The 19,875-nt window shown below is 49.8% G+C and overlaps 1 protein-coding gene and 1 long non-coding RNA gene across 2 annotated transcripts in view; one reads left to right on the top strand and one right to left on the bottom strand.

Moving 5' to 3' along the window:
• BDH1 (3-hydroxybutyrate dehydrogenase 1) overlaps window positions 1-19,200 on the top strand; it is a 23,475-nt gene extending 4,275 nt beyond the window's left edge. The window contains exons 3-5 of the mRNA XM_032787491.2: window positions 3,074-3,215; window positions 11,822-11,974; window positions 16,814-19,200. Of these exons, the coding sequence (XP_032643382.2) occupies window positions 3,110-3,215; window positions 11,822-11,974; window positions 16,814-17,283 (729 nt within the window). The 5' untranslated portion in view covers window positions 3,074-3,109 and the 3' untranslated portion in view covers window positions 17,284-19,200. The remainder of the gene's footprint in view (window positions 1-3,073; window positions 3,216-11,821; window positions 11,975-16,813) is intronic.
• The window catches only part of LOC142047248 (uncharacterized), a 498,878-nt gene that overhangs the window by 226,958 nt on the left and 252,045 nt on the right, over window positions 1-19,875 (bottom strand). The window lies entirely within an intron of this gene.

The raw sequence follows: 19,875 nt of genomic DNA, 5'->3' as shown, positions 1-19,875 counted from the left end.
TCCTCTAATTTGTCTAGGTCCCTCTGTATCCTATCCCTACCCTCCAGCGTATCTACCACTCCTCCCAGTTTAGTGTCATCTGCAAACTTGCTGAGGGTGCAGTCCACGCCATCCTCCAGATCATTAATGAAGATATTGAACAAAACCAGCCCCAGGACCGACCCTTGGAGCACTCCGCTTGAAACCGGCTGCCAGCTAGACATGGAGCCATTGATCACTACCTGATGAGCCCGACTATCTAGCCAGCTTTCTATCCACCTTATAGTCCGTTCATCCAGCCCCCACTTCTTTAACTTGCTGGCAAGAATACTGTGGGAGACCGTATCAAAAGCTTTGCTAAAGTCAACCATGCCCATATCCTAATTATTTGCTTCAAAGAGACACTGCCAGGTACTTTTAAAATGTTTTTAATATAATTCCCACATTTTTGCCTTTCCATTCATTTTTTTAAATTGTATAATTTTTTTTTCTTCTGCATTGTTTCAAATTGTGGTAGTGCAGCTCTGGCAAAGGGATTTATTTAACTCTGGCTCCCTCTACTGGCTCTGCAGCAAAAGAACACAGAGTACTGTAGGGCCATGGAAACTGTTGTTTCTTTTAAACGGACCTGAGGGACAGAACAGTGGCCACTCTTTTTCTGAGTATTTCTACTGAGCTTTTGCAATAAAAGATTAACGTTATGGTCTGTCAGTGTAGTCCGTGGCAGAGCTAAAGATTAAAACAACAAGGAGTCTGGTGGCACCTTAAAGACTAACCAATTTATTTGGGCATAAGCTTTCGTGGGTAAAAAACGTCTTCAGTGGAGGTTTTTTACCCACGAAAGCTTTTACCTCAGAGTGTCATTTAGCAGGACTTTCTTCTCTAGGAGTTTATTTCCCAGCTTTTCCAAGATTTGCCATGGGAGGGGTATTTTTTGTTTCTTTTGTCCTCTCTTACTTCCTCTGGCCCTGTCTTCTGATTCTGAGGAATTTGCATGCTTACATTTTGTGACTTCTTCCTGGCATCTCTAGATGTACCATTTGTGCGTTGTTTGACCTTTTTGGCTACACACTGACCTCAGCACCACCTTGTGTTTGAGCAAGCAACCAACGTCTGCACTAAGCTGTCTTTTCAATCACAATCAAAACAAGCAACCCAAAAAGCCACACAAGGGTCTGAAAGTGCTGCATTTTCATACGCATCTCTGGTAAATGTTTCTGTGTGAATCGAGCACATGATGCCTTCTTGTAAGGACAAATACTAATCACTACTAACACAGCCCATGCTGGAACAAGAGAGGCAATCCAAGGAAAGATGGAGAAGAGAATAGACAGGACATCAGAGATGTGAGTTAATGAACTCCAGAGAAATCCTACCAGGAACCAGAGCAGATGAGGCCTGAGAAAGGAGGAGCCTTCAGAAGAATCCTTGGAAGAAGCAGAAGTGCAGGGATTTAGGGATCAGTGGCCATCATTCTGCCATCACAGTGAGATGTTGAGATTGGACAGATGGGAGGATCAGCCTTCTGGTTGGGTAGGCTCTGAGCTAAGGGAAAGGTAGGCTGAGGGTATGTTCGTACTATGAAGACTATCAGCATTGCTATGTCGGCATAGCCCCATAGTGTAGACACAGCCTATACCGATAGAAGGAGTTTCTCGCAGTGAGGAGAGGACAAATGAGGCTTTTTCAAGCCAGACTTTCACCATCGTCACCAAGGGATCTGTGCAATGGCCAGGGCTGTCCAGTAGCTAGTGCTCGCTTGCCAGTCAAGGGCCCAGTCCTGAGAAGTGATGAGCCTATGAAACTCACGGCCACGTCTCAGCATCAGGTCCAAACCGTGCTGCTGATGCCATGTGGAGAGGGAGGAGCAGCCGTGTGTGCTGGGGGCCAGGAGGCAAGAGCAGAGAGAGCTTAGAATATGGTGTAAAATATGACCAAATGAGAGTCCAGGTGGATACGTGAACACAGCTCACATTTCCACGCAGCTGGGAGGAACCGCTCGGAGCCGACATATCAATGAGAGCGAGCTGGCCGGGAAAGAGGCGTGTAATAAAAGAATGAAGTGAGAGTAAATGCAGCCAGGGGGATGTGTCCATGGGTGATCTCTGGAGCAGTGTCATCATTTGGAGTGTCCTGCTGCCGGATGGCCTGGATCAGCTGGAGAGAAGGACAGTAAAGATAGTGAAGGGGTTAGGGTGTAAATCCTGAAAGGACCCACTGAGGGGATTGGGCATGTTCAGCTGAGAAGAAAGGTGCCAAGGAGGGGAGATAGGAATAGAGAGGGGGAGTGATCAGGAGCCGGCCATGGGGAGGACGACAACAAGGCAGTGGAAGAGGCTCTGTTCTGTGAAAACTGCCAATAGAGAGGAGGACAGCCAGGTTCTTTTGCCTCAAGGCACCATCCTGAGCACTAGCAGGGCCACAAGCACCTCTGATCTGCACGTTCACCTCTTCACAAGTGAGAGCTGCTTGTGAGAACCCAGGACAGCCAGTGGCTAGTAGGAAAGAAGGGTGCAGAGACACCCATACATTATGAGGGGCTGGACTAGATGCCCCAGTGCCCTCCAGCCCTGATTTTGTGATTAAGGACTGGGGTTTGTGCTCAGTATACAGCTACTCTCGCTGCTGTGTGATTTTCTGCACACAATATGTTATCATATCCCAGCCAAATGTGAGTCCTAAAGATCAAGTCTCAAATCCAGCTGAGTTACTTGCCCAAAGAAGTGAGGACCCAGGCCCCCTTCACTTGCAGTGTGGGGCATTACCCAAGCCCCATAAGCCTGAGTCATGTGGAAGTAACATCTCACACTCTCTCTTTCCCTCAGAAAGGATCAATTCTTCAAAGCAGATTCACTGGGAGACTCAGCAGCCAGGGCTAACTGGTCAGGGGAGGGTTTCCCAAAGGGATATTCTTCCAGGGGGAGCAGCCCGCATTCCACCCTAGAGCTGTAGGGGCAAGCCAGCCGTCTGGTATCCACCCACTGAACTCTCGTGGTTTTGTTTTAGCAGCTGCCTTGTATTTGGCCCTTTTCTTCTTGCACAAACTTCACCCAAGTCCCGAAGAGACGTAAACTGATTTCTTTCCTCTGCCTAGGACCAAGGAGCAGCAGGTTCTCAAGAGCTGGACAATATGAAGAGTGAGCGAATGAGAACTCTCCAGCTCAATGTCTGCAACAGCCAAGAGATTGAGCGAGCGGTGGAGCATATAGGCGCCAGTTTGAAGGACCCCCAGAAAGGTGGGAGATTGTTCATTGGGTTTTGTGCACAGACTTACACGGAAGGAGCTCTCTTGGCTTGCGCCTTATGTGATTTTCAGGGCAGGCTTCAGAAGCTGTGTGTGTGAAGGGAAGAAAGCTTCAGGCAGCAGCAGTGCCGAGCAGGCTGTCCCATCCAGACACCCCAGATCACTGTGAGACTGTCTGTCACTCAGGGCTTGGCTACACTGGCAATTTACAGTGCTGCAACTTTCTGGCTTGGATGTGAAAAAACACCTCCCTGAGCGCAGCAAATTTTAGCGCTGTAAATCGCCAGTGTAGACAGTACCTCAGCGCTGGAAGTGTAGAGCCGTGCTCCCTGCACTGGTAGTTACGCCCCTTGTGGAGGTGGGTTTTTTTAGAGCGCTGGGAGAGCTCTCTCCCAGCCCTCCACCATGACCACACAAGGCATGTTAAAGCGCTGCCACGGCTCAGGCCCGGGGAATCTTGCTGCTCACCTCCAGCTCTGCACTGATGCCTCAACACGAGCTGCTGCAGCAGGCAGCCAGAGCCTTTATAAGCCTCTTTCATGCTGCAGCAGGGCCTTGCAGTGACTGCCAGGCACAGAAGGGCATCTTCTGGAGAATCCCAGTGGGGCAGGAGCCACCTGAAGCAATGTAGACAGCAGCATATGGTTTGATATGTGTTAAGAATCAGCTGGGTGCCAGCTGCTCTCTCAGTTACTCACCCCCCTCTCCCAGTTAAACAGTGACTCTCACTGGCTCTCTGCACTCTCCTAGTACAGAGCTTTGGCCCTGGGCTACACCAGCACAGTCCAGCACATGGGGCCCACTGAAGAAAGTCCTGCAGGAGGGGAGAGCAAAGCACTTGAAACTTCTCACTTTCCCTTTAGGGGCAGGGAACAGTTGGCCAGCACAGCCCCAAAAGTGAGTTATCCAGAATGGCCAGGGGATGTGTGTGTTGTGTGTATCTCACAGCCTCCCCTGGAGGTCTGCCATGGAGCCCAGCATAAGGGAGAACATCTCCCATTTGGTGAAACCCCTAGTGGGAGGATGCTGGTGCAAATTGGCTGTGGGGGTAAACAACCTATCCCTTTCTTAATGATTCCCAACATTCTGTTTGGTTTTTGGACTGCCACTGCTCATTGAGTGGATGTTTTCAGAGAACTGTCCACAATGACTCCAAGATCTCTTTCTTGAGCGGCAAAAGCTAATTTAGACCCCATCATTTTGTATGTGTACTGGGGATTATGAGGGAGAAAAGGTGGCGGAGATAATATCTTTTATTGGACCAACTTCTGTTAGGGGAGAGAGACAAGCTTTTGAACTTACACAGAGCTCTTCCTCAGGTCTGGGAAATGTACTCGGGTGTCACAGGTATGTACAAGGTGGAACAGATTGTTTAGCATAAGGAGTTAACACATATTTCAAGGGACACCTCTCCAGTCATGGGAGGAAAGGAAGTGAAAGGGCGGCAGCTGTGTGTGAGTGTGGAGGGGTGTTAGTGGGTTACAGATTGCTGTAATAAACCATATATCCAGTCTCTCTGTTCAAATCATGATTTTTAGTGCCTAGAAAAGTTATGGGGCTGCCTGGGCTCCCTTGTTTGTGTGTCTTGGGAAGCAGGCGTAAGGTCCCCGTGGTGGGCTTGTAGGGGATGAGGTTGTAGGATTTCTTTGGGAGTTGTTTGGGGAAGGATTTGATGATATCCTGACATTTCTGGGTGAATTCTGGTGTGGGGTCTTCTCTGAGTTCTGTAGAGCAGGCGCAGTCAGATGAGTTGTCATTTGGCCTCGTTAGCATAGTCATCATGATTGAGGACTACGATGGCGGCCTCTTTGCCTCCTGGTTTGGTCACTTGCTGGTGGTTGGATTTCAGGGGCTTTATAGCTACCCTCCCAGCGGTGGAGAGATTGTGTGGATATGGTGTTGTTAGGGTTTCTCAGTCAATGTTTTCCCTGAAGCAGTCAATGTAACAATGAAGAATGTGGGGTGTCCAGTCAGATGACTCTCTTATGACTGTCGGTGGGGGCATGGTAAGTGTGGGTGATGTCGTCATTGTTGTGAAAGAATTCTTTGAGGCAGAGTTGCCAGAAGAATGTCTAGTCCTCTGCATGTTAGTATGATATCAGGGTCTGTAGTGGGTCAGAAATTCAGCCCCTTGAAGAGGACAGATAATTCAGCTCTGGCGTGGGGTAGCATTGATAAATTGATGATGTTGGGGTGTCAAATGGTGTCCATGTAGAGGATCATATCCTGAAACAGGCCACCCAAAGACCCCAAGAGAACCTGCTTCAGTACAGAAATAAAATCCCTTCTGACCGCACACCCCTAGGCATCCCCTACCATCTCTCACTGGAACCCATATGGGGTACCATCAAACAACTACAACCCATACACAATAGGGACCCCATCCTGAAACCTCCTTTCAGGCCTTCAAAAAATCCCCACAAATGCTCCAAGCTCATCATTAGAAGCAAGCTCCTCACTGACCAGGACCCACCAACTCAAAGAGGCACCAGACCCTGCCAGAACAGCAGATGCAAAACCTGCAGACATATCTCCACTGCTTCAATGATCAACACCCCCCATGACACATCTTTCGAGATCCATGTGTCCTACACATGCCTGTCACAACATGTGGCATACCTCCTCCAGTGCACTGAATGCCCCAATAACAGCTATGTGGTGAAACCGGACAATCATTGTGCTCTTGAACATAGGTACTGGAACAGGGGGTGCTGCCACACCCTCTGGCTTGAAGTGGTTTCCATCATAGACAGAGTTTACAGTTTGGTTCAATGGCTCTCAGCACCTCCACTATACAGATTGTTCCAACACCCCCGCTCTTGAATGAACTTGCACAGGAAAATAATAGATAAAAACACCCCATCATCTGTGGGTGAGCATCTTCACAAAGTCATTACTCTGTCTGACCAATCAGTCCTCATCATCAAAGGAAACCTGCACAACACCTTCAAAAGACGAGCCTGGGAACTTAAAGTCATAACTTTGCTAGACACTAAAAACCATGGACTGAACAGAGGTGCTGGATGTATGACTTATTACAATAATCTGTAATCCACTAACCTCCCCCTCTCCACCTTTTTTCCTCCTTTTCCCCCTATGACTGGAAGCATCTAAGTTTCATGCAAGCGCATAAGTCCTGACCATGGCGAGCAGCTCGGCCCCTGAGCCCTGGGAGGATTCTTGAACTAGACCCCAGTGGCCCCGATCCAATATGCATCCTCAGGCTGTCTAAGAGCACATACAGAACTGGTCTCCACACAAAAAGCAGCGGAGGAGGGGGTGGGTCCCTTGTACTCAGTAGTGCTGTGATTAGAGCACTCACCTGGGATGTGTGAGGCTGAAGTTCAAATCCTCACTCTGTCTGGTTCAGAGCCGAACTCCCACTTCCCAGCTGAGTGAACGAACCACTGGGCTGCCAGATGGGGGGCAGCAGCAGCACCACCTTGCTGGTCTGTAGCGAGAATGGGCTGACGGACCTCACTCCAGGAGAGGGGCTGTGGCTGACTCTCAAGCAGGGAAGGGTGCCTGACTACATTTGAGGGGAGGGGCATAGGCCACACCCCTTTCCCAGACATTTCCTGCTCTGCACTCACAATCGCTTTTCTAGGCAGCCTGTGCATTGCACAGGGAGCCTGAGTGCCTGCCTCAGGGCTGTGGGTTCCATGGGGGAGCAGGGCACCTAAACTCAGCCATTGCAACGCTGAGCCTAACTGCCCCATGTGGAACTAGCCCCGAGGCTGTGAATTTGCCCTGGAGGGAAAGCTGTAGCCATCATTTCACAGCACACGAGGCTCTCCTGGCTGAACTACACCCTTTACCGGGCAGAGCTGTTACCTAATCATGCTGCTTTGCCTGTATTTGTATTGAGAAACTCATTAAACTATAGACACAGATTCCTTTTGGACATCACGTCCTCTCTGCTCCTCAGAGGAACCAGCAGCCAGTTACACTGGCCCTCAGCTATTCTGTGTCTCCTGCTTGGGCCATAGGGATGAGGATAGGGTGAGCCAGCCCATGTCATGTCTGGATACTGTTCCCCCATTTGCTATTAAGGAAGGTGCCAGCTAAACTCCCTGGGCTTCTCTCTCCTGTAGTTACTAAAGTCCCTGGAAGGGGCGTTAGCAGTTGTTGGGGTGGGCCCGGCTCCGGCAGTGGAAGAACGCCGGTTAACACCAGCGGGTCCCGGCTCTGGCAGCGGTAGCAGGGTGCCGGTTCACAACAGCGGGGCCCGGCTGCGGCAGCAACAGCAGGGTGCCAGTTCACACTGGAGGGGCCCGGCTCCGGCAGCGGCAGCACGCCGGTTCACACCAGCGGGGCCCGGCTCCAGCAGCAGCAGCAGGGTGCCAGTTCACACCAGCAGGGCCCAGCTCCAGCAGCGGCAACATGCTGGTTCACACTAGCGGGGCCTGGCTCCAGCAGCAGCAGCATGACGGTTCACTCCAGCGGGAGCAGCGTGCCGGTTCACAGCAGCAGGGCCCGGCTCCAGTGGGAGCAGCGTGCCAGTTCACTCCAGCTGGGCCCGGCTCCAGCAGTGGCAGCAGTGCACTGGTTTACGCCAGCAGGGCCTGGATCTGGCGGCAGCAGTGCACCGGTTCACACCAGCAGGGCCTGGCTCCAGCATCAGCAGTGTGCCAGCTGAGTTCTGGCCCGGAGTTCTGATGAGCCAAATCTTTCTTCATCCTGAATGGAAAACCTGCTTGTGTCATCAGCAGGACTGGTGCCATGCGCGATTTGTGCACCAGGAGGTGCCATGCTAGAGCTCAGCCTCTCACTCAGTGAACTAAGGGAGAGGTTGGCATGGAACCAGCTGTGATAATCTTCCTCTATTGTAAGCCCCACTCTGAGGCTGGGGAAGTTTCCTTATGTTCTGTCCCAATTCACTTCATCAGGCAGGCCTCCTGGAAGCTGAGGGGGCTTCATCTGCAGGGTTCTAATGATGGCACTTGGTGCTGCTGTGTCTCGGTTCTCCCAGTGCCTCACAAACCTCCCCCCATCCTAGGGGGTGAGCATCATTAGCCCCATTTTACAGGTAGGGAGATTTTGGCTTACAGAGGTTAAATGACCTGCCTCAGGCCACATAGCGAATCTGGGGAGGAGAACCCACATCTTCCACACCTGGGCCTCAACACTTTGGTGTACAGAGCCTTTCACTTGCAGGCTACCCATTGGAATCTAGCCCAGCTTGGCTGTGTGTATAGCTGAAGGCTGCTACCACCTCACGTTTGTTTGGTGGGTCTCAGTCCTGATTCAAACAGAGAGGTGACCACATTGCAAAGTAATCCCGTTAGCATTGGTAGCCTCCTTGGCAGTGCCAGGGCTGGCTCCAGGCACCAGCATTCCAACCCGGTGCTTGGGGCGGCAATTTGCAAGGGGCGGCAGTCCCTGTTGTTTTGCCCCCAAGCAGCGCACCGAATTGCTGCCCCGGGCGATGGGAGCAGTCCCTGTGCCCTTAGGGCGGCAGGCGCGTTTCTGTGGTAGCGGCAATTCGGCAGCAGCTTCTATGTTTAGCTGTCCGCGGCGGCTTCAGCTAAACATAGAAGCTGCCGCAGAAACGAGCCTGCTGCCCTAAGGGCACACGGACTGCCCCCGTCGTTCGCGGCAGCAATTCGGTGCGCTGCTTGGGGCGACAAAAACTGTAGGGCCGGCCCTGGGCAGTGCCAGTGGAGATGTAGAGAGAGAACTCATTCCCAAAGCTGGTCATCCTGGAAGATCAATGCTGAAGCACCCAGGACAGTGTGGGGAAGCGAGTACCAGTGATGCCTGCTGCATTCCTAGAATCAACAGCAGCCAGTGGGGCTCCACTCACATGCTTTAAGTTAAGCACTAGCTTAAGTGCTTTGCTAGATTAGAGCGAGAGTACTTCGCCCCTAACAGGAGCAAACCCTCAGTTTCTGGAGCTGTCCATCCTGAGACTGCCAGCAGTTTTGTTTTGCACTGTTCATTTGTTAAATCAGACCATTGTGTCTTTGTGGTGTTCACTTTACAGGGAGGGTGTGTGGAGGGGGAACATGGCCCCGCCCTAGTGGGAGAAGGAGGAATTTCTGAGTACTAATCTCAGCTCCGACACGTACGGCAAGTCATCTGCTGAGGCTCTCTCATTTGCCCAATGCAGACACTGAGGCTCCTTCTGCACAAGGGCGCTGTACAGATTAACTCGTTAGTATAGCCGTCCTGCAGGCCTTGTGCACCCAGAACCCCCACTGAGGCCATTGAAGTCCATAACAGTTCTGGATGCTCAAGGCCGGCAGGACTGGCACCAGTGCCAGGGAAAAGATTTGAAGATGGGTGCTAATTGTGTTTTGTGTATTAATTAATACATTGCAGCTTGTAAGGTAACATGCATAATTAGCCCTGTTCAGAGGCAGCAGAGGCCTGGGGAGGAGGATCATTAATTGATTCCCATATTCGTGTGCTGAACTGGGGCAGGATGGATGCAGTACCGCTCTCTTGTAAACCCAGAAGGGCAATTGTGAGGCCATTTCTGGACGACTGGAGATTAGAGACAAGTGGGAGTCACGCCTGGTCTTCTAAAAACCAATCAGCTAAGCAAATAATTCATAGAAATGGAGAGCCCCTCTGGGAAGTTTCCTGCAAATCCGCTAGGACTGTTAACGCTTTCTCAGACTGTACAGGCTCCCGCGAGGAGTCCGGAATAGACTTGTGTTCAGCCTGAGTGAGAGAGATGTGGACTAACCGGAAATGCCTCCCTGTGAGGAGAGGACAGCACTTGAGCTTCAGTTCTGTGAAAGCCCCAGGTGCCCATAGGCGTCTGATGGAACGTTAGGAACTCTTCGATAACCAGCAATTTCCTTCCCCTAAGGAATGTCCTTAATTCAGCCCTGGAAGCAGAGGACTGCCATGGGGATGAGTAAGGCTCGAATCGAGGTAATACAGAGGAAGCCAGAGATTAATTGTTCCATAATTCATATAAAATAAACATATTACTCCAATTAAGTACATGTCTAAATCTTTCAGCCCAAAATTCTCAATTGCAGATGAGGAGTTTGCCCTCTTTGGCTTAGTTCTCAGAACATGGGCTCTGTCAAACACACCCAATCAGCAGGTAGCATTTGGCTTTTACTAGACAACAAAGTGAAGCCATCTCATGGGACTCTGCAACACCCTTTTACGACAGGCAGCTTCCTGTATCAAATTGTTTCAAATTATGTCACATTCCTCCTCTAATCGTTCATTAATCACTGAAGCCTGATGAGAACAGCAGTGGTCACTTTTCTTTTCCCTAGAAGAACAAAAGGAAGAGGCACACATCACACCCTCCCCTTCCCCAGCATTGCAAACCTTCTGGCTTTTATGTCAGCAGTGGAGTTTTTAGCTCAAATTAGCGGCTTGACAATTACTTTGAGGCAGTTAATCCGTTTGTAAAAGCTAGTCTGGACACTTCCTCAATGTTTGTTCCGACTACAAAAGTTTGTCGTTTACCTTAGGGCTTGGGGGAGTGTTCATACTAGCCTTTACAAATTGATTAATGATCTTGCAGTGCAAAGCTCTGCTTCAGACCTGCCCTTTATAGAGAGGCTGTCTGGCTTTTGCTTTCAGATGTAGTTTCTTTTTAGTCCAATTCACAAAGAATGTTTCTCAGGTTATGAAATAAAGTGGCACAGATCTGCACTCTTCCCTGTAATGTGGTTCCTTGGGTTTTATTTCACCATGCAGATAACATAGAGATCTGAGGAAGGGACAATCTGAATCTGCATCCAGATCTCAAACTTTGATCTTCCCCCTTTAAGTCCTTTTCAGGATCTCTGCACCTCCTGAGTGGAAGCACCAAAGTACTGTTAGGCTCCTACAGTATTGCAGGCCTGGTCCTGACACAGGAAATATGAGAAGTTATGTGTTGTATGAGAACTAATGCTGTTGTGATGATCTCATAACATTTCAGCCCAATCTAGCTATGATAAATTTGGATTCGCAGAGACGGTTTCAGTTTTGCATTTTCTTTTTCCAGTGTCTCTTTCCTTGTATGCCTGCACTGTGGCACGTAACTAGCTCTGGACAACACTCCATTGTCTCTACTAGATCTCGCCAGTTCTTGTTATTTGCATTTGGAGATGGGAATTTTTTTTTCCCCTGTGTTTTAATGTGATAAAGGAGAAGGAAAGTTTAGATGTGCCTGAGATTCTGTACTTATTTCATTTAGAATATCATAACCATGGTTTGTAGTGCTCTCTGAGTTAAACATTGCTGAACAGATAGGTGAGCACAGATTTGGGTTCTTTCCAGTCTGGAATGCATCTTTATGGGTTTTGATGGGAAGGCAGTGAGCCCTAGTGGATAGTCTGGAACTCAGGGTTATAACCTGGGTTATATTCTTGGACCTGCCACTGGTTGCTAGGTGACCTTGGGCAAATCACAGCGCGTCTGTGTGCCTCAGTTTACCCATCTATGAAATGGGGAAAACGATGCTGACTTCGTTTGTACACTGCTGTGAAAGCCACGGATGAAAAATGCTATCAGACCTTGGTATTATTGTAATTAAAAGCTGCACAATGTGATTCAATAATCCATTAGAAAGCCCTTTCCCGGGATTCTGCCATTAATCACGAAGTGGTGATTTTTTGTGCTTGATTTAATCTGCAGGGCTTTGGGGGCTGGTTAATAATGCTGGGATCTCCACGTTCGGAGAAGTAGAGTTCACCAGCATGGAGACCTACAAGGAGGTAGCTGAAGTGAATCTGTGGGGGACGATCCGAACTACCAAGGCTTTCCTCCCTCTGATCCGGAGGGCCAAAGGTGAGTGATTTCCCGCATGTTAGCCTCTCCTGAGCTCTTCTGCTTCTCGGGTGTGTTAGCAGACGAAGGGCTGATTCCCATTACCCTGCACCTGGTGTGGCCAGGGTGAGGGGTGTGTGAAATGCTACCAGCTGAGAAGGGCCGTGTTCACACCTGGACACGGTGGGTGTGAAAGAACGCCACTCAGTAAAGGGCAACAGAAAAGCCACCCAAACAGTCTGCTAGTTACTTTCCCCCGCAGGGCAGGGCTCTATATTCCTGTCCATGACGTCGCATCTGAGCGTAGGATTTAGTCCATCATGGGATGGGTTTCATAACTCCTTTTAACTGCTTTGGAGTTGCTGGACATGGTAGATGTGCGGCCAAAAGCACCTCCCGAGTTGCCCTTCTATAAATAAACTGGCTCTGCTCTTGCTGGCCTGGAGAAGCTACAGGGGCATCAGGGAGATTGTTTCCTGCTGCGTCTCTGGTGGCCCTAGCTTTGTTATCGTAGGGTGGCTCGAAATAGTGAGTGCGGAGCTGCTGGCACGGGGATTGTTAGTGTCGGGTGACTCTTCGTAGTGAGTGCGGAGCTGCTGGCACGGGGATTGTTAGTGTCGGGGGACTTCATAGTGAGTGCGGAGCTGCTGGCACGGGGATTGTTAGTGTCGGGTGACTCTTCGTAGTGAGTGCGGAGCTGCTGGCACGGGGATTGTTAGTGTCGGGGGACTTCATAGTGAGTGCGGAGCTGCTGGCACGGGGATTGTTAGTGTCGGGTGACTTCATAGTGAGTGCGGAGCTGCTGGCACGGGGATTGTTAGTGTCGGGTGACTTCATAGTGAGTGCGGAGCTGCTGGCACGGGGATTGTTAGTGTCGGGTGACTTCATAGTGAGTGCGGAGCTGCTGGCACGGGGATTGTTAGTGTCGGGTGACTTCATAGTGAGTGCGGAGCTGCTGGCACGGGGATTGTTAGTGTCGGGTGACTTCATAGTGAGTGCGGAGCTGCTGGCACGGGGATTGTTAGTGTCGGGTGACTTCATAGTGAGTGCGGAGCTGCTGGCACGGGGATTGTTAGTGTCGGGTGACTTCATAGTGAGTGCGGAGCTGCTGGCACGGGGATTGTTAGTGTCGGGTGACTTCATAGTGAGTGCGGAGCTGCTGGCACGGGGATTGTTAGTGTCGGGGGACTTCATAGTGAGTGCGGAGCTGCTGGCACGGGGATTGTTAGTGTCGGGTGACTTCATAGTGAGTGCGGAGCTGCTGGCACGGGGATTGTTAGTGTCGGGGGACTTTATAGTGAGTGCGGAGCTGCTGGCACGGGGATTGTTAGTGTCGGGTGACTTCATAGTGAGTGCGGAGCTGCTGGCACGGGGATTGTTAGTGTCGGGTGACTTCATAGTGAGTGCGGAGCTGCTGGCACGGGGATTGTTAGTGTCGGGTGACTTCATAGTGAGTGCGGAGCTGCTGGCACGGGGATTGTTAGTGTCGGGGGACTTCATAGTGAGTGCGGAGCTGCTGGCACGGGGATTGTTAGTGTCGGGTGACTTCATAGTGAGTGCGGAGCTGCTGGCACGGGGATTGTTAGTGTCGGGTGACTTCATAGTGAGTGCGGAGCTGCTGGCACGGGGATTGTTAGTGTCGGGTGACTTCATAGTGAGTGCGGAGCTGCTGGCACGGGGATTGTTAGTGTCGGGTGACTTCATAGTGAGTGCGGAGCTGCTGGCACGGGGATTGTTAGTGTCGGGTGACTTCATAGTGAGTGCGGAGCTGCTGGCACGGGGATTGTTAGTGTCGGGTGACTTCATAGTGAGTGCGGAGCTGCTGGCACGGGGATTGTTAGTGTCGGGTGACTTCATAGTGAGTGCGGAGCTGCTGGCACGGGGATTGTTAGTGTCGGGGGACTTTTCGTAGTGAGTGCGGAGCTGCTGGCACGGGGATTGTTAGTGTCGGGTGACTTCATAGTGAGTGCGGAGCTGCTGGCACGGGGATTGTTAGTGTCGGGTGACTTCATAGTGAGTGCGGAGCTGCTGGCACGGGGATTGTTAGTGTCGGGTGACTTCATAGTGAGTGCGGAGCTGCTGGCACGGGGATTGTTAGTGTCGGGTGACTTCATAGTGAGTGCGGAGCTGCTGGCACGGGGATTGTTAGTGTCGGGTGACTTCATAGTGAGTGCGGAGCTGCTGGCACGGGGATTGTTAGTGTCGGGTGACTTCATAGTGAGTGCGGAGCTGCTGGCACGGGGATTGTTAGTGTCGGGTGACTCTTCGTAGTGAGTGTGGAGCTGCTGGCACGGGGATTGTTAGTGTCGGGTGACTCTTCGTAGTGAGTGCAGAGCTGCCAGCAATTGGGTTTCTAGACTAAAGAGCACAAGCCTGGGATTCACATGGATTTTGCAAAGAGACGTAAGAGGAAGAAAGTCCCATATTGAGCCAACTAAGCTATTACATTATAACTCTTCTTAACCTCAAAGCACACTACAGGTATGACAGCTGTGTCTGGGGTGTTTCATTAACAGCAGTGAGAGACAGGAAGTGCAGGAAATTACAACATCCAGTTAAATTGCACTAGCCGAGGTTTCCAAATGGTCTCTAGGCACAACCCCAGGCAGGGGGCATCTGAGCGATGCCATCGAGGAAAAGGAGGCAGCCATGGCCACACCCCACTGGAATGGTCCGAGCCTCCTAGCCAAGCAGAGATGTGCTCATAGCACTTGTTGCTGCCAAACCAGCAAGCACCCTTAGGCTGCTCTGCTCGCTGCCTGGAGGCAGGTAACCCCTGCGCTGAAGAGGCAGACACAAATCCCACCTTGTCCTCAGCATGACTCCTTCTGGCAGCCTGTGTCACCCTGGACCTTTTATCCTCACTATTGTACAAGCTCAGGCTGGTGTTGGGGGCTTTGAGGACAGCCATTCATGTGGTCTGAGAGTTACATAACGGCCTGCTGCTGAGCACCCTTAGTTCCCACCACACAGGATTGGCCCAGCTGCTCATACCAACCTCTGTTCATTGCCTCACTGTCACACTGCATGAAGTGCTGGTTCTGACGTGACTAAGGTCAGAGTGTAAGGGCATGTCCTGTAGCTGTCTCCTTCTCTGCAGTCTTTGCATTTGTCAGACATGCCGTGTGAGGCTGACTTTGGCCACAGAGTTCTGCTCCCGGTTCTTCCTAGTGGTTCTCGGCCCTGGGCAGGCGCAGGAATGCTGGGTATGTGGGTGGCTGCACTCCCCTGTGCTGCTCTGGGAGCAGCTATGCCTAGAGCATCGCTGTGCAGGAATCAGCACACGCCCACGAGTGCCTTGCAGCCGGCAGGTTTGTTTGCTTTCCCCCACCAGTCAGTGACCAGCGTGACGCAGAAGGGTAGCAGAGGCAGCAGGAGGAGCTGAATTTGAAGAATGTAACTTTGTGTCAGTTCTAACTTGCTATTTAAGTCTGCCTCCCGTAGAACAATGTAAACTCCCTGGCGGGCGGGCGGGCGGGCGGGTGGCTGGTGAGAGCACTGCACTGCTGCCCGTGGGCATGTGCTCGTCACGCACTGCAACAACCCACAGCTGGAGCCACCAGCAGGATTAAATCTTCCTTCAGGCTGAACTTGTAATAAGGGATGAGCAGCCCATGAGGCCTCTCAGTGCAGCCTGGTGACAGGATTCCTAGATGTCCAGGGGAAGACTTGGCTCCTACCTGCTCCTGTTCACATTTTCATATGCTATGAAGGGGCCAAACTGCTCTCCATTACCTGCTCAGAAACTCAGAGCCACTCCACTGAAGTTGGTGGGTTGCCTCTGGTTTCTAAGGTTGTTGCTGGGAGCAGGCTGTTGTCCTGTGTTCATATTGCTAACTCAGTACGCCCGGGCTGGTGTTCAGAAAGACCCTAGAGTCCTGCCTAGCTCTGGCGATTAGCAGACATCGCTCTGCCCTGCCAGTCCATGTGGCTGAAGTACCATTTCTGAAAGGGTTGTGACTGATGGCCTGGCTGTCATGGAAACAGAGGAATGGTCTCCCACAGTATTTCAGGCAGAGTGGCAGATTGCAGAACGTCCTCCTCCCTTCCAGTGGGTTGGCAGCTGTTTTCTACTCAGACAGATCTAGCTCTTTGCTGATGAACCTCCAACCTGTCTATATGCTGCAGCCCATATGCAGCTGTCTTGTAATGACTGGAGCACTTTGCTGTACACTCGCACCACTGCCGTGCCTTTGGCAACAAAAATGAATTTGCATACAAATAGTGCTAAGCATCCTTCAAACACATTGTGCAACTGGACTGTGCATCTCTGTGCAACCACATACCTGAACGGCTGATAACACAGCTGTACTGCCACACCCCTCCCAGGGAAAGTCCAGACAGACCCTCTGGTTCAGCAAAACTGAACAAAAAATGAGGCAGAAATTCGCCTTATCCCAGCACAGGGATAATCTCTGACCATTCTCCTCCCTTGAGGGTGAGATTAGCTGCTGGGCAAAAGGGCAAATGCTGGGGACTTCAAACTGGGAGGAGCCCAAGGAACCATGAGAAAACTTGTCTCAGCCCTGTATTTCTCAGGAAATCTGCACTGAGTGCCTTTGCTTCCATTAGCCGTCCTGGGTCCCTCTCTGCGCTGGCATTTCAGCTTCACTGGCTGAGTAGCCTTTGGTCCTTGGTTTGCCGATTACCACAATTAGCAATTGTCATGCACTGTTATCCCATTTGCACACACAGTCACGGTAATTACACACAGTGCTCCACGTCTAACTTGAAAAATTGCCCAAGGCCCAGGTGATTTCAGGAGCATCTGATTCCAGAGCCTGTTCTGTCTAATGTGTTGAGTATGTAGTGCTCATTCCTTCTGCTGACGTCCCTGTGATTTACCTGGCACCTTCCTAGGTCGTGTGGTGAACATCAGCAGCATGATGGGTCGGATGGGCAGCCCTGCTCGATCGTCGTACTGCATCACTAAGTTTGGGGTGGAAGCCTTCTCCGATTGCCTGCGGTACGAGATGCACCCCCAAGGAGTGAAGATCTGTGTGGTGGAACCTGGGAACTTCATAGGGGCCACCAACCTGTACACCCCGGAGCGAATTAAAGCCATAGCAGAGAAGATGTGGAAGGATCTTCCGGAGACTGTGCGCAAAGACTACGGCAGGGAGTACTTGGATGAGCAAATCACCAAGATGGAGAGTTACTGCAACAGTGGCTCACCAGACACCTCTCCAGTCATCAACAGCATCACCCATGCACTGACGTCGTCCTCCCCCTACACCCGCTACCACCCCATGGATTACTACTGGTGGCTGCGCGTGCAGATCATGACGCACTTGCCTGCTGCTATTGCGGATCGGATCTACATTTACTGAGGTGTCTCGTCACTAGGCTGCCAAGGTGGGAGGTTAATTTCAAAGGGCATGTTGTACAAATTTCCCATTAGTCACTTTTGTATTTTTTTAGCTGATTTCAAGGTACCAAAATTTAGATCTAAAAGGTTAATTTAAACATTTGAATGTAATTTAAAAGGTAGTAATTATTGCATGGGACCTTTCGTAGGCAGGAATGTGTTATGTATATTGTAGGGACCCAGCTCTGTACTATTTATTTCAAATATTCCTTTTTCTTTTCCAAAATCAGATGCCAAGTTACACTCCTCATTGAATTTACAATTGCTCTGAAGGGATTTTCAGTCTAGTTGCAGCTGACCAAGTTACACCAGCTTTGACAACTCCTGTAAGAGGCAGCCTTCACACCATAGGCCGCAGGCCCTCCTGCTGCAATGGCATATTGCGGCAGACTGTTGGCTAAGGGCTGCAAAGGTTGTTACGGGGACTGGCCATAATAGCACAAGATACTGCTGGTTTCTTTAATGCAGGGATCCCATCCTATAGCACTGAAATGAGCAGCTGATCCTGTTCTTTAATCATTACATTTATGAAGATGGAAACTGGGTCAAAGAGAGCTGTTCAGTCTCTCTCTCCCGTACACTTCCTTTCCAAGGAGTTTGATAGATCATGTGCCCAGCCCTGAAGCCCTTGCTCTCAGCTGTTCTTTCCTCACATGACTATTCCATTGAACCCAATGAGCGTGAGAAGAATTGCATAGGCGAGTAAGGCTGCAGGATCAGCCCATGTTAGTGTTTCTCATTTCTTCAGCAATAGCTGAACACTGTGACTTCAAAGTAAAAAGCTTTGAAGTATGTTTAATTGCACTATTGTTGATGTAATGTAGTGCAGCAGCAGCACTGACCCATTTCCATATGAGAACCAGTTCCTGTATTTTGCCAGGATCATTCAGAACCAACAGTTAAATTCACCATGACGATGAACGTCATTTTTTCACTTGGGACCTCAGAGTTGCATCACCTTCTTAGCACGGATTGAACAGTGCCTTGCACAATGGGGCTGTGATCTGATTGGGACTTCTAGGCCTAATGCAATACAAACAGTACATAACAGGAGTAATAATTTACACTGAAGGAGTTGTGGAGCTGAAACATTTGTCTAGCTAATGTAGTTTGGATATGATCTTTAGTAGAAAATCAATAAAAAAAGGAATAAACTTTAAGGGCAGTCTAATATCCATGATGGTTATGATGTTTACATGACTTAGAAATAAGGCTACGATTTTGTCACAGAGGTCACAGTGGGCACAGAAATTGTGAATTTGAATAAAGTCCATGAAATCTTGGAATGGCTGTAAAAACACATTTGACTAGGCCTCCAAACTGAGTGGCATTGCAACCTAATCCACGGTGTGGTTTGGTCCACTGATCCCTCTGTCTCCATCTACAAAAGTGCAGAAGGGCCAAACCTGAGTAGCACTGAGACCCCGTGTGCTGGGTCACAATGCCTGCAGTAGGGAGCCAAGTCTTGCCTCGCAGGACAGGAGCCACTGCTGTGGGGCGAGTGTGGGGTGGGCTCGATCTCCCACGCCTCCTCTTCTGTGACTTACAGATTTTTTCTCCACACTTCTGTCATGAAATGTACTAAAAAAATTGCCAAAATCGCAGCCTTACTTAGAAACATTTTGTACTGTAAAAAAACCCACAAAAACACATCCATAAAAATCAACACCAGCAACAAAAAAGCCTTTCACAGAGGAGTGCTGAGTGTTACATTTTTGAAGCGTGGGAGGTGAGCAAAAATGTAACTGCGAGTTAATTTTGTTAGACAAAATGGAGAGAAAGGATTTGTTGCACTGTTGTAAGTACTGTAGCAAGTGGAAAACGGAAGTGATCAAAATATCCTTGGGCTTGATTAACATTAAAAGTAATGGTGATAAAGTCCACAGGCTCCAGCTTTTTGTTTTTTGTTATTTAAGGTGAGAGGTTTATATCTGGACTTGGCCTGATATAACACCTGAGTTCTGCAGGTTTGGTACAAGAGGAGGACATGTGCACACACACACTTTACATAGCTGTTGAACTGTAATAGGTCTCTGTGGTCTTATAAATTTCAAGTTGGGCTCTTCAAGACTCCGACTGTAAGTAATTAATTCAGTCTACTCTATCTCATGACAAATACCAGACTCACACATACTACTTAGACCCAGACATCTAGGGGTTCTTCTGTGTAAAACGCCCATTGACTTCATTGAGAGCTGTACACGTTAAAAAGCTGTAGAACTGAGCCCTGTTGAGCCTAATCAGGGAAACCAAAAATGTTGTATTAATTTAATGGAATAAGTGGGCCCAGAGTGTCAAAGATGTTAACAGGACCCTGAAACTGTCCAATATTATCAGGTTTCAACAAGGTTTGGGGTTTGGCATTCAGCGACCTCAGCCTCACTAGTACCATGGCAAACACTCCATTCAGCAGCTTTTTAACCTTTTATTAAAGCTATAGAAAAAGAAGGAAAACCACTTAAAGCATTTGAAATGTAAAGTATTAAATAAGGCTTTTATTTTAACCAGATTTCCTTTCCCTTTAGCTGCAGAGAGTTTTATAAGGAAAGATACC

This window comes from Chelonoidis abingdonii, chromosome 8, assembly GCF_003597395.2.
Source record: "Chelonoidis abingdonii isolate Lonesome George chromosome 8, CheloAbing_2.0, whole genome shotgun sequence".
In the NCBI taxonomy this organism is placed as follows: domain Eukaryota; kingdom Metazoa; phylum Chordata; order Testudines; family Testudinidae; genus Chelonoidis; species Chelonoidis abingdonii.
The sequence above is the reverse complement of the archived record's forward strand: the minus strand, read 5'-3'. Positions and strand labels throughout refer to the sequence as shown.